Source organism: Lonchura striata, chromosome 8 (genome assembly GCF_050655825.1).
Source record: "Lonchura striata isolate lonStrDom1 chromosome 8, ASM5065582v1, whole genome shotgun sequence".
Taxonomy (NCBI): domain Eukaryota; kingdom Metazoa; phylum Chordata; class Aves; order Passeriformes; family Estrildidae; genus Lonchura; species Lonchura striata.
This window is the reverse complement of record NC_140710.1, coordinates 13,557,009-13,572,586: the sequence shown is the minus strand read 5'-3', so window position 1 is coordinate 13,572,586 and position 15,578 is coordinate 13,557,009. Positions and strand designations below refer to the sequence as shown.

At 36.4% G+C, this 15,578-nt stretch overlaps 1 protein-coding gene across 26 annotated transcripts in view; it reads right to left on the bottom strand.

Moving 5' to 3' along the window:
- The window catches only part of ADGRL2 (adhesion G protein-coupled receptor L2), a 386,134-nt gene that overhangs the window by 46,048 nt on the left and 324,508 nt on the right, over positions 1-15,578 (bottom strand). For all 26 annotated transcript variants that reach the window (XM_085586380.1, XM_085586371.1, XM_085586370.1 and 23 more), the window contains one exon: positions 4,619-4,728. In XM_085586380.1, the coding sequence (XP_085442506.1) occupies positions 4,619-4,728 (110 nt within the window). The remainder of the gene's footprint in view (positions 1-4,618; positions 4,729-15,578) is intronic.

Below are 15,578 nucleotides of genomic sequence, written 5' to 3'. Positions count from 1 at the left end.
AGTGCAGGGAAAAAAGAAAGAAGATTAACATAAATTGACTATTAGTCTAAAAGATTAAATTAGTAACAGACGCTAAATATAGGGAGAATAAGAACTGCACTATATTGGATAAAGAGAAACAGACAACAGGATAACCTAGCAGGAGAGAGATTCTATGGTTACGCAAATGAACATGGATCAATAATTATAGTAGATTAAGGAGGGAATACAGATATGTTGACATGTAGTTTCACTTAGTGAACCTGAATAAATAATGAATTACTTTACTAATACATGCTATATACATTCTTCTTCTAAAAGCATAATGCTAATCAAGTTGGCTTTTAAGCGACATATTACTTTATGATATATGTGCAAGTGCACATATACATATTGTATTAATTGATAATTAGAAATACAAAATTCAGTATATTAATTATATAGGTTTACATATGTGATTATTAAACCTTCCCCATCTTTGCCCCAGACATTTCCCTGCTTTTCTTTCTTGTAATGAAAGCAGCTTGCAGCCTTTGGGTCTCCTTAGGCTGTATTTTATTTGTTTTCCTGAATGTTAATCTTGAGAACTTTTGCCACTTCTGAGTCTACAACTGCAAAATCAGACTAGAAGGAATAAGCAAAAACATCTAGAAAAAAAGAAGCAAAAGCACAGTAAGCAAGAGGAAAAGAGAAGAAAAGATTAACAATTAGGTCATTCAGATATTCTCCAGCATCATCGATTAAGCCCGAAACAGCAAGCTAGTATGCAAGAACAGTATTGTGCCTAAAACAAACATCCATCCTGCCACCATACATGGAAGACATAAACCGAACCCAATTAATAAAGTTATATTACTGTAGCAATTTTTTCCCCCAGGAAGTTTTAAGGAAGTTACAGAAAGATATATAGCTGAAGCCCAGCTAGTAAATAGCTTTTCAATAATTATTTGCAATAAAACCTATTTCATGTACTCTGTGGCCTTTGAAGTATGCTCCCTTGGTTTCATAAAATGACCTGGAAAATGACAGATGTACCAAGCTGTGTAACAGTAGCTGCTGATACCAGGAAAGTGTTTCAAAACTATTTGCACAGCTATTACATTTTCAGTATTACAGTATTATCCTGAAGAATTCCGTTGTATGTTTCATATAAAGTTTTGGATTTTCAGTTTCATTTAATAAAATTACATATGATTATTCTGAGAATGATATTGGCAGATCTGATCTAGCATTTGTTCAGGAAACAATTCCATAACTTTACAGGGGAACTGGAGGGTGTCAATATTTTCAAAATGAGCAGTAGTTTTCCTAGCCTTTGCACTGTTATACATCTTTAGGCAAAATACTCATTTTTCTGTAATTTGTAATTCTGGATTTATCTGAGTAAACAGAAGATGTAGTCTGAGATGAATTCCTGGGTTTCACCATTAGTATTAATGACTTTCAGATGATTCTGTTTGTGAACTTCCATGCATTTGCTTATTTCTCACCAAAGAGCAATATTGATACTGTACCTGCTTCGAATTAGTAATAGGAGACAGGGGGGAAAAGATAGGGATAACTAAAATCATTACTGGCATGTCTGCTCTGCATGCATTGGTGTACAGCTGTATGTTTTTCAGGGACAGATGGGCTTATTGAAATAAACAAATGCTGCAAAGTCCAATCAATACACATAGAGAGAGAATAAAACACTTTATAATGTTTTCTATTGAATTCCTGAGTCCAAAATAGGCTTAAAATAAAAATGCAGAGATACACAAAATGGCACTTTTAATGTTCTTTATAAAAGGGCTGGCTTCTGTTAGTCAAAGTGCCAACATACATTGTGAATCATAAGTGAGAGAAATGTCAAGTATTGTACTCTCAATCTCTTTGTAATTTAATTGATAGCACTCTTATTATTTCAGGACAAAGCAATGCCTATCAAGTTTGTCTGGAATTTTTGCTGGAATCTGAGTATCTGAAAAGTTATTTTGCTGGTTTTTTGTTTTTCTTTTCACTTTCAGATGCAAGAAAGGAAGCATTTATTAAGTACTTTCAAACTTAATTAAATTGCAAAATTAAGTACTTTCCAATAAGCAAAGCAGTTACATATTTCTGGAGGCCAGCAAGACATAGAGGATCTCATAAACTGCATTTTGTACAAGGGTGACAGCAACCCCAGTGTGTAAGAACTCTCACCTTTCACCACAAAACCTATTATAATTGCTGTTTGTCATCTCTCATGGACTGAAAGCTACCATAGTGAGTATTGCAAATTTTTTAGTCTTGCAGTAACTGAAGATAAAATTCATTAAATATATAAACTTTGGTTAGAAGTGCTGTGGTCACTAAACTCCTCCTTTCCTGGGCCCACAAAAGCTTATCCTACCTTCCTAAGTAGTCTCTTACACTGAGACAGATTCTATTTGCAAATCTAATTATTTCAGTCATTCTGTAAATTTAGATAAGGAGCTCTGGAACAAATAAAGAAATAAAATTTAGACTTGAAAATGTGAGTTTACCAGGTATCAAAAAAAGAAACTTGGAAAAATAACAGGATAGGCTTTGTGGGACAGGGAAGAGAGTCAACAATCAAAATGGCTACTGAAGCACAATGTGATATGAAATCAACCTTCAAAACTCATTTTAGTAACTGGCAATCTTTTTGATGACTGCTGGTAATGACAGGTGATGCCTCTTACAGTTCTGGAATTGGGCAGTGTCATCACTGTACATGCTGCAGTTGACAAACTCCAAAACTTAAAGAACTTGGAAAAACAGGAAAGTATCCAGAATCCTGAGTTATGATAGGCATACAATTACAGAGTTCAAATGGTAGGCCAATGCAACTGACAGTAAACAGAAATAAACACTTTAAAATTAAAGTAACTACAAGTTAGAGTACAGGGTAGGCCGCGCTGTGGCACTATACTTCTGAAACTGGAAAAGAAAAGATTCCTGGAGATAGCAATACCCAATCAGTAGAACATATCCACACTTCTCTTCCTAAAACAGCACAAGAAATCATGTTTGAACATTATTTGCATTATATTTTTTCCTCTGTGAGCTAGCCTACTGGAACTGGAAACGTAACTTCTTGTCACTTGACTGGCCTCAGGTTTTGGAATCAGATGCACTGCCCTTTTTCTGAGAATTTGGAAATTAAAACAGTGCTAAAGCAGAAGTGGTCTTTGTGGAACAAAACTTTGGTTAGATTGGGGTAAGACATCACTCCTCAAAAGTGGCACAATAAGAACAGTTACAACAAGCCACCAATACTACACACAGGAGGAATGGTACTAGGGATCACTGTTTGCAGTAGGCTTCCAAACCTACAAATGGTACAGGGAAAAAAAATCAGCAAGCAACCATTTTACAGTGACACAGCAGAAATGAAGAAAAAACAGATGATCTGTGCTTGGCCTTTAACAACAGTGAAGGTTCAGTATGGTGAAGCAGTACGGAGTAGTATTTCAGTTTCAGAACTCTAAATTTTGCAGGAAACAGTATGAACAGTTTTGGCATGGTTTTGCTTATGCCAGAACTTATTTCTTTTCTTTTTCAATATATACTGTCACCACAGTGTTTTTGCATCTCACTTGGCCTGTTTCCTGTACCAACAGAAAATACGACTTTGGTTAAGGATTACTGCAGGTCACGAAATTCATGCCTAATAATAACTCAAGGGAATGATCAGTGCACTGCTCAAATTCCACTGCAAGCACAGCTATTTCTCTGTTGAGTTACGGGACAAGAGAGAAGTCACTGCAAAGAATGACCTTACAAGAAAGAAAAACCAGTTAAAAGTATTGAATCTGCAGAACGTTCATGAACATGCATACATATCAATAAAAAAAAGCATTAATTATTGCAAGGAAATAAGAAGTATGTCTAAAGCTACTGAACTTTGGTATTATAAAGAATATTGTACAAAACTGCTGAAATAGCCATAACTTCACATTTTTCTATCTCATCATGATTTCACTATTTACTTTGTTTTCAGTGAAAAACTCTATTTTGCTAGCTGATTCGAGAACACAACTGATATTTTATCTTTCAAATAAAAGCAAACATTTCTTTCTCACTCTTTTCCCCTTTGCTTTTAGAGAACACAGTGTGAGTACCTCATTAATGAATTATTCACTCTGAATCTGCGTCCATTTATAACGAAGCACAAAATCCTTTTACAATGTCCCCCAACTGGGTCACTTGCCTCTGAATGTCAGTGCTGGGTTTTGCTGTGCACCCAAAGTCACCACAGCAGCAGGTAGCCTTTCAAGCAGATCATGATTAAAATTGAAGTCAATTCCTGCTTTACAAGTCTGTGAGCCAAGTCAATTTGTCAGCAACTGGTTGCGGGCAAAAGTACAAATTTCTATCTGGCCTATTGAATAGCTAATTTGAGTTTGTTTTCTGGAAAAACAGTAGCCTTAAAAGCCAAACACTTAAGAACACAGACAGACACTTGGCCAGCATCACACCATGGCTTCCTTCCACACTTTGTGAAGCTAATTGGAGGCCCTAGTCTGCAAGTGCTTTGCATGCATAATGGGTCCATGGGCCATAAACATATGCTGCTTTTCCATGGAACAGCACTCCAGCTTCAATTGTGAGGGCCAGAGGAAGTGAGCAAGAATAAAAAGATTATACTTACTGTAAGGAACACATTCATACTGAACTTCTAGATATTTGTATGTTCCAGGACAAGGATCAGGAAACACATCTGACCCAGTAACTACTATACACTGTGTTCGGTTGTTGCACCTGTAATAGGAAAAGAAAGCAAGCTAATTAATTTAAAATTACATTTAATTTGCTAGTTCATACTAAAGGACTACATTCAGTGCTAACTCTCTTCACACTTGGGCAGTTCAATCCATAAGACAACAAAGTTAATTAATACTAATTAGCCAAAGTCCAAAAGAAGACTTCAGGACAATATTTTAGTTCAGGCTTTATACTTTTAAATTTGGAGATCAATGTTATCTTAACTGTCCCCACTGGCAGAGATAACTGTATCAAGTACCCAGTTCAGACTGATTTGATACTACTGTTCAATAAAATGAAGACAAAATGCAAAGACAATAGGATTGAAAAAATGTGCTATTTTGAATAATATATAATAACAACAATGAGTAATTCCTTCCATCTTTAGAGACATACATCCTGCTGAATAACTATTCACATTTATATCTCAGAGAGATTCTTCTTGTGATTCAAGGAAATTATTTTGGTTGGAAGAGCTATTACAGACAAAGAACATAATCATTTCCATTTTAATTATTTTAGGAGCAATTGGTGGACACTAAGCTTCCTCTGTTAGGCTACAGGAAGCAGTAAAGAAAATTAATTCAGAGGTATTTTTGAGGAGATTGAAACATAACAATTATTTGCTTAACAATGAAAGAAAATGCATTTTCATACAAAGAACTTTATTACAATGCCTCTAATTGTGAGGATCTACTGAACTTCATGTTTTTGATGGGTAATAATAATAATAATAGATTTTAGACTACTATTATTTTTTCCAGAACAAAACAAAACAAACAAAAAAAAACCCAAAAAAACCCAAAAAACAACCACAAACCCCAAAAAAACCCAACAAAAAACAACAACAAAAAAAAACCACCACCAAAACCCCAAGTATTAACTTGGAAGTTAGAAGTGAACAATCACCTAATCTTGAAGAGATAGTCAAAATGTAATACAGGAAAACACTCACAAGGAAGAGGAAATAAAAAAAGGGAAGGTCAGGGAGTTTGGTGAGTAAAAGGGAAAGAACTTGGCTGATTTCAGGGATTAGTTTTGTTTGTCAGCAAACTTAATAACAGAAGTCTGAACTTAAGTAATAGACTAGCCTTTGACTCCAGCTGTACATCAACTTCCCTATTGCCCTACTTCTTCCCATACTCCTGAATAGCACATAACCCAAGCTAAAACAATCTGCCTTATAGCAGTGGGCTTCCACAGCTGTACAGCACCAACAGGTATTAGAATATTTCATGCTACCTCATAGAAGGTAGAGCAAATATATTCAAAGAACTCTATTATAAATGACTTCCTTTTTTATACAGTAATCAAACTAGCACAGAGCCAGTCAGGACATGTTGTGCCTCTCTGCTGAGCAAACTGAGACAAAAGCTCTCTGAGTTGATCAGTTAACTCTTATTTTCTTTTTCTTATTTTTTAAAATTTTTGTTTAAATTTTTTTTAAAAAGTTGCTCATTTCTACCATTTTCAGCCTCATAACTGCAGAACTAATTGGATATAGTCAGGGATTTCTGTATATACACAACCATGGATACGGATGGGTGCTAGGAATTCATCTGCCACCATTTCCAAGGGCAAAGCCAGGTCCCCTGCACAGCTTTTGCACAAACACTGCCACCCCACTCCCAGCCCAATGGCTCAGTCAGTGAGTGCAGCAGCTCGTGCAGGATGCCAGAGTGTGGAACAACTCTGACACACCCAGTGGCTTCAGGGCCAGGCTGGAGTGCTGAAATGTGCACGCAGCATGCTGAGAAAACCACTGTACTCAGTGTGTGAACACGTGCACACAGCCCCTGCCATGAGGGCCAGAGTGCTGCTGTGTGTGTGCTGTAGATGGAGGCTGCAGAAGCAGGAGAAGGCAACAAGGCAACGTGGCCCCAAACCTCACAGGCCTCTCTGCAATATCCCCAGTACAGGGGTTTGTACATGCCACACCTCAGGTGCACTAACCAGCATGAGAAAATCTGGGATGTAAGATTTTGTAGCAAATTTCCTTAAATTTGCATTCCTTTAGCAAAAGCTTTATGCCAAAGCCAAAGTAATTCCTACAAGACTTCTTCTAGTGCATCCTCAGTATGATGGCTTCCACAGCTTTGAGCTGTATGAAAATTTTATTTTATACTCAAATGAGCAGCAATTAAGACAGAATTATTTATTTGTTACAAAACAAAATGAGTACATGTTGGGAGAAATTGCTTGAGAATGAAGCTATCCAAGGTCATATTTAGCAGTGAGAAAAAGATAGACTAATTTCCCTGTGAAGAGCTGTTTTCTTCAGTTTCATTTTCTCCCAGCAAAAGATTCATACTGCTGCCATCAGCCAAGAAACTGAGAAGAACTTCATGCTAGGTTTTATCAAAAGGATGTGTAATAATAATCCAGAAGAAAATGCAGGTTTTTTTCTTTGTACAGTAAGTGTCAGAGTCAAACTTCAGGCACTGAGTGGTGTTTACAGGAAATTGATAACACTCTAAAAACTTTTGACAATTCCCTTATGAAAAGTTTCACCTGCTGTGCATATGGTCACGCTTTGCCCCACTTTGGCCAAACCCAAGATCCCAGTTACAGAACAATGAGTTATGTCCACTGCTGCAGTATACAGCAGTGGTACCAGACCCACCAGCACTTCCCCAAGAACTTACTTGAATAACTAATGAATAGTATATTTGTGCTTTAAATCAAATGATTTGTGCTTTAAATTCAAATCACTGATTTTGCTGCACTCTTGGCTGTATTTTATAAAACCTGAGTGATTTACATACACTTCTAAGATTTCAAATTAAAGACACTTGATTAGGATTTTCAGTTTAAAAAGCTGACATTCAGGTAACCATTTTTACCTATTTAGTGGTCATATTTCCATTAGAGTGAGACTTTTAGGAAAAACCAACAGCAACTACAGCAGCTATCAATCCTAATTCACGGGTTACAGAGAAGAGACCAAGAATAAGTGAATTTTGTAGAGGTAGTCTGAGACAAGTAATTCAGGGAATTTACACTACTGTGATTCATTCTCTGGATAAATTAAAGCCTTCTGTCTGCTGCACTGTTTTTCTCTGTAAAACCAGGGATACTTCTCTGTTAGCTATTGGCCTATACTTCTGCTACTGTATACAAAAAAAAAAAATTACAAACTGGTAAGGGTTTCAGTTGAACTTCTTAAAGACAAGAAGCCGCAAATTCTGTAGCATATTGGATAAAAGAGACTCCACTCTCCACAGAATAGCACTAAACAGCAGATTATCCTACGTGGCTACAGAATATCAAAGATACCTCATCACTGCCACATCGGAACTCCATAATTTTAAGAAACCTTTACACTTAGAAACACTGTGCTTGAAGAAGAAGATATTCCGCTGTTACAGCCTTAAATATGGTGACCCATTCCTTTTTGTAACGGGCAAGCACCTTCTTTGTCACAGGATTCTCCAAAGCAAGACTATTGTAGAAATAAAGTGCCTTGGAAATTGCAAAATTGGCCTAGACACCATCAGGACAAAAAAATTTTAAAAAAAAAAAATTAAAAAAAAAAAATTAAAAAATTTTAAACCTTGAAAACCTGAACTGGCAAATAACTTGAAGTCCCTCATTCATCTTAACAAGTTTTTTTTCTACATGACATATTGTTACTTTGGTCTATCTATTCAAGCGCTTTTAGAATTGTTCCAATGAAGGAGTGATAGAAACCAGCTGTAATTTCTGCAAACTTAAGAAGACAAATCACAAATACTCTGGTGTTTCAGTGTTTGCAATCTAGTGTTTAAGTTCTCTGTAGGTTTTAAATACCATTTAAGTGCTCTGCAATCCACATAACTGCATAGTTCCCCAGCATATGTTAAAATATGGACATTTTCAGGGGGTTATGTACAGTCTTAAAACTTGTATGATTGCACACTGAGAAATATCTTCACACTCAGGAAGAATTCACAACATTCACAAAGATTTATGATGCAATGATTTTGTCATTTACAAGGAAATACAGCAGATCAGCAAAGAGGTCTGTATAACTCAGTAACAGTTAACTTAGGAAAGGTAATGTATTAATTAAATTTGAAATGCTAGTTAGGAAAGAACTACCTGTAGTAATGAAAGAATAATTCAGGTTCTTGTGCTAGCAGCGACAAGAGTTTTGCAAGGGGAAATGCAGGAATTTCCACTATTCTCATGAATGCAAAGAGCAATTGTGTACTCTGACACGCGTTCCTTCTGTATTTTAGTATGAATGAAGAAAGGTTACATCTTCATAATGCACATGCATCACTTAGAGTAATCTAAAAATCAAATGGAGTGTTTAATTAACAGTTACAGTATAATGTCTGAACTCCTTTCACCTCAGGAAGAAGACTGTGCAAATGAGGAATGGCCCTTCACATTTCAGATGAATACAGAAAGAAAAAGGAAAGTAAAGCAGCTCCAGCAGGCCTGGTATTATCTTCTGCTCATGATGTAGCCCTGTCCCTGCTGCATTCATCCTCCCTGCTCAGCTATAAGGACAGCTGTATTTTCCATGATAATTTGTTTGTATTTCAACTCTAATCTTGACTTGTACAATTCCCAACAAATTGCTTTTGCTTTTTTATTATTATTATTATTACCTTATGCTTATTATTGCACTTTTTCATGTGCAATGTATGGAGATGAGATTCCATGTGCAATCTATTGTGCAAGGTGTTTTAATCAATAATCTTGTTCTGCTGATTAAGCAGGGGCTTCTGTTTTGGCAAGATAACATTAGTTTCTCCTGTCATGCTCCCAAAGCTATTGGGAATCTTCAGCAGATCATTAGATATGCTACAATAAAGCTTTGGTACATTCTCTTTTCTTTCTTAAATTGCTTCTTCACTGTCCTATCATTCCTCGTCACTGCTGGCACTGCATTATTATTACAGCTCCCCTGAAACTTGCACTAGAGCTATGTCTGCAGGCCATAGGATGCCATTTTCAATTGAAGCTTCTGCTTGAAAATATAAATTAAGAAAATTTCATTATCTCCTGCCAAGGGCTATTATTCACCATTGTTCTAAGGAAGATTAAAAACGCACAATCTATGGACTTGAACAAATACTCCAGCATTAAAATGAAAACCACAGTGTATCATGACTGGACCAGAAAATGAAGCATGAGGATCTGAGAAACAGATTCTGGAAAGACATTAGCACTGCATGGATCAAACCTGAGGGAAGAGGTCATCTCTGTGGGCAAGTCACTTTTGACACAGACAGATACAAACAGATCCTTAACAAGTGGTTCTTGCAGTTTGCAAAAATAAGGTATATATTAAATAATTACCACATTGCAATGTATCCTTCAAATGCTTTTGTTTTGCATACACAACTTTGACAAAGATAGTAACATGAAAGAAACATGATGGTATTTTGAAAAGCATATGGATTAATGAATAGCCAGAAAAAACCTATCAAGATCATTTTGGGCATTCCTAATGCTGCATTTCTGTGAATGTAGTGTTTCCTTAAGTAGGGTGAAATGCAAACACAGCAAACAATCACATGTAATTCACTACTATAAAAAAAAAACCAAAAAACAAAGATACAATATAAAACCACATTTAGCAAATAAAATTAATTTTTAGTAACATTGCTGATACATTACAAAAACTATCTTGGTATGTTTTGAAACCTTCAAGCCAGTTCTGATGCTATTTCTCTTCCAGCATATTGATTAAATACTTAAAAGCCAGCATGATGGCATGTTCCTGCTTATCGCCTGCAGCAACCTGCTTAAACACCACTCGAGGCACGTAAACTCCGAGCTGCAGCACCACATACTCCATATGGTCTTCTTGTTCCTTATTCACCCGGGGTGAGCTGCAGCCTGAGTGAAAAGATATGGGAATATGGGATGAATGCACTTCATGTGATGACTTACACTGAAAAATTCCTCATTACCCAGAGTAAGTAGCTGTCTTTACAGCTGTATTCCTAATAGTCTACAACTGCCATGTGAGATGTGGTTTTGCTTTCGTATGAATATTCACTAAACCTCCGCTCCTGTCATTAAATGCAAAGTTACAGATGTATGAAGACAGGAGATATTACTCAAATGCTATGTCTTATTACAAAACTTACATATAAAATAGAGAACAGAGATTTTATTTTATTATATTTATTTTTGATACATAAGTATGCACAAAGAAATGCCACAGTAGAGAAATTTAAAAGCGTGTATTTAAATTCCGAGTTTCAAATTCACCTCACAAGCCATACATTATTACGTACTGAGACCTAATGACTTAGCAATTTAAGCCAAACCAAAGCCTGGTAAAAAGACCTGCTGAGAAAATCCAGCTTTCCTATAAAGCCTGGATTTGAAGGAGGATTGGCCAGCCATCACTTTTGTTTCCACAGTGCTCAAGCTCTACCCTTCCCATGCAGGATGAGCGAGTGCACACATCCTACAGAGCCACATGCCCCTAGGGATACATCTCTAATCCTGGGACTGGCCTCTTCAAACCCAGGAAGACCACTGACAACGTTGCTTATTCATTTGTAAGATTTTTCTAAAAATTATTTTTCTGTTAGAAGCCTCAAAACTCTTATAGGGGAATGAGCATGCAAAAAGGAAATAGCACCTATTTTACTGAGCTCAAAGAGGAAATAGATTTAGTGAGCTGTGCTTGGCAGTTTTCATTACGTAAAAGACAAAAAGAGATACATGAGCAGGTAAGATAGCAGAATTTGGCCATAAGATATGTGCCTACATATTGGTGACTCACCTATGACTGCTAAAGCAGTGAGGCATCCTATAGCTTGGTCTGAAAATTCACGAGCTAGCGCTAGGATTTCCTATGCACTTGGCAACGTGACTATTACAGTAATAAATCTGGGGGATTTGGATGAAAAATATTTGGGGGAAAAAAAAAAAAAAAAGAAAAAAAAAAAAAGGTGTTTTTTCCTTCTGCTTTCTTTCAAAATATAATATTGATGATTTGTTGAATCTTCCTAATTACCAAGTAGACACATATAATGAAGCTAAATAGTGTATAATTAATATTGTAGGAGAAGGTGCCTCATATCTTTGTTTCCATTTTCCCAAAAAAATTGCAATAATATTTAATTGTGCTTTCTTTATACAATGTAATCTTGTGGGAGTCTAAGGGTATACATTAAGCATAAAAACTCCAAATAGACAATAAAACACAGCATAAAATATGCAACTCCCATAGGCCTTTTCTTAGAATTACCCAGTCTGATTCACTGTCAATGAATGTGTATCAGACTTGTATAGCAAAGTAATTTAACTATATTTCTTGCTTTCAACCTCTTCTTACAACTTTAATACATTTAGTTATGACCCATTTGCCTTTTAGTATTCATGTCTCTAAGTTCAAAGCAGTCACTGTTAAAATGAGGAATCTTCTCACTTAACTCACATCAAAGCTATCAGAAATAGTTTTTCTTGTTACAGTTCATCCTTGTTCTAATACTTTTCTTCTTGGTGTAAATGCTATTATTATGGGGTTATCATTAACCTGAAACTGGAGCATCAGATAAAACAGGGAGAGGAAAAAAAAAGAAAAAGGAAAAAAAAAAGTGGATTCCAGTGGAATACATAACTCCTGTTTTCTCTTGGTATTTTTAGGTGCTATTATAATCCTGCTTTTTTATCTCTGCTACTTTCTACCACATATACCAAGGGCCTACTTAACCAATCAGAGATTGTGAGGAGATGGCTGTAAATCAAGGACAGTAAAACTAAGTATCAAAGATGCAATGAGGTGTGCAAAGTAAATGGAACATACTCCTGGTGAGGTCTGTGAAGGTGTAAACCCAAACCCTGTAACAGTATGATGTAGAATAGACCTGTTCTTTAGAGAAAATGTTTCTAATGCAACCCCGTCTGAGGAATAAGAAATGGAAATACAGTAATTTTCATAATAATAATAATTATCATATTATTTACATGCATGCATATTTGCAAGCAAGATGCAGCATGGGATTACAGGCAGTGCAGGTTTTAGAGCACCAACAAAGCCAAGTAGATCTGCACTGTTGAAAAGTGATAAGTTCAAAAGATCCAATTAAATGTTTCAACATTTAGACAAAATAAATAGCCTGCAGCTATGCTTACTTACTAATGAAAACTTTAGTAGTGCAGCATCGTGTATCTGAGCAATTTGCACAGATTATTCACACGGAATGAGCACGGGTGCAGCATCATGCCTCGTGTGTTGAGCAGGTTTCAGGGGAGAAATGTGGGGCTTTAAATAAACCCAGAGCTTTACGAAGGGGCATTTATTTCAGAGACACAGTGCTAGAGCAGAGCTATAGAAAATCCAAGAGAAAATCCTGAAGCACAGTGTCTGATCCTTAGGAATAACACTGCAACAGACTTGCAGGAGAAGAGACTAGCAGGCAGAGAGTACAGGATAACAGGAAAAACCCTTTAGAATTCTTTTTTTGCAGCACAGTTGATCTTTTTTATCCATGGCTTGGCATGTACCATATTCATAACATAGTTAAAAGTTATGTAACTTAAGATAGCTTCTGAGTCATTATTAAATGAGTAACTTAGAGAATTACAATATTGAAAACATGTAGCCTTATCCTTCAAGTTAATTTGTGCAGATCTGAAATACATTTTTAACAATCACCCACTTTAATTACTAAAATAAGGTATGTTAGATGACAGGTATGACTTGTTACTGCAACTTTTGAAACAGAAGCCTTCATAGACTTTGAATGCTCACACTTCCATCAGACCTCCAGGTCTGTGCAACACAAATTCAGCTTGATTTGTTATGCATCTCCTGAGTTTAACACATCTCTTCTGCATACAAAAATGCATATTCACCAAAATTTCCTCTAACAGGAAATTAAGATTTAATAATTTAACAGAACTAGCCACTGAGACAGCCAGATTCCATAGAGTGCTTTGGTTTCCCTATGCAACAGGTTGGCTGAGGACAACTTCATATGAGGCATGCAGTGGGCACAGCCCTAACTCAACTTTAACACATGCATTCACCTTGAATAATTAAAAATATTATAGCTTGTATCAATTAGGAGAAATTATTTACAAAAATGTTCACCTATTGCAGTCGACATATGGAAAAATGATCATATTTTTAACTAGGAAAATGGGAAATCGCTATGGGATGCCCTACTTAGATTAAATTAGCAAGATCTTGTTACCAGACCATATAAAAGATACCCCATAATAAGACGTGACCTTGCAGAACCTTGGAGCCAAACCGTCATTTTTCCCCTATAACCCTTCCTAATTATCTGCAAAGTTACAGACCCTTTTGTGGCAGGCTATTTTTCTGTGAATAGTGAGGGGTTTTGGGCTTTTAAATATTTAATTAGTCTTCAGAAATGAGAATTGTTGCACATGCCAACTGCTTCGATTTTCAAACTGTGTTCATCCTAATTATGCTCAGATTTAGATTGGTCATCCCAAACCTCTCACTCTTGTAATTATTTACTCCTTAAAGATCATTCAGCAGAGAAATATTTTCACCCTTATGGCTCTTTCTTTCCACAAATGGCTTTTCTGGTCCGTTAATTACCCACTCAGAGGATTAGAGTTTGTAATAATGCAAGAGATCCTGCATGTAAGATGAGTTTTACAGGGTGAAAAAGAATAAATTGTTTTTTGTAAACTTGCCTTGGGGAATATCCCCTTTTTGGGTTATCATTTTCATCAAGAGAGGCCATGTGCCCACTGCTGCATATCCACCAGCTCCATAGGGTTGCAGAGTGACTCATTTGTACAGCTCAACAGAACTCAGAGCAAAATGCTGAGCAAGAGGCAAAAGACAATTTGGTTATTTTAAGAGATTTATAAAAGTGCAAACTGCTAGCAAGAAGGTACAGTCCTTTTTCTCATAATTTTTACTGCAGATTTCATTGCCTTAAAGTTACACGTATTTAACCGATAACTAATAATAAAATTACAACTTTTCTCATTTCATCTGCTGATTTTTTCCAGAAGTGCTGTCCCTTGGTAGATCTTTAATCAACTCTGTAACAGTGGTGTCATTTCCTATTAAAATGTGTCTGAGAGTCCTCACTACAAGTACTTTCTTTTCTTCTGAGAGGAATGCCTGTCACAAAAGCACTGTTATTCATTACCCACAGTGGTGTCTGGATCTAATTATCATCTGGAAAGCTTGCAGGGCTTCCAGGTACAGGACTTCCCCTGCAAAAGTAGGCTGTTCTAACTTGGAAAGCACAATCCCACTTTTTCTTTGAATCTGAAGAAAAGGGATTAAGTTACTGATTTGAACTGTGCACTCTCTGGTTCCTGGAACTTCCAGTTTTGAGCCCAATGAAGTTTAGGGGACTGCTTTGGTTTGCTTGTTCCCACATCTGCAAAAATCCTGTCTATTCTGTAGATGGTTTTTACACAAGCCAAGCAGATTCACCACTGTAAAACATACATCAGAAAATTCATTGGCTTCACTTTGTCAGTGCACAGATAATCTTTGTGTCAAAAATATTAATGCCCTAATCCTTTTATGAAACTGTCTACCACTGAAGGAGTCTCTGTGCCTGCACAATTAAAACCCACATGTTAGCCATACATAATACTGTGTTACATTTGATGCAAATCCTTTACTATTGAAATAAGTGCTGGGCTGACAGCAGGAAGTGGCCGATAAGAAAGCAACAAGGCACTGCTGATGGCATTCATGATAAGTGAGCTCTAACTCAAATGTGTTCTGTCTACAGTACATTACCCAAAGTGCTCCTGTTTTAAATGTGACTCTAGGAGGTGTTCTTTTGCTGTATCTCTGTCACAAAGGCAGCAAAATTATCCAAGAAAGCTAAATACACAAAGTAAATTATGTTTTTCATACCCACCAGTGATGCTGACTCCAG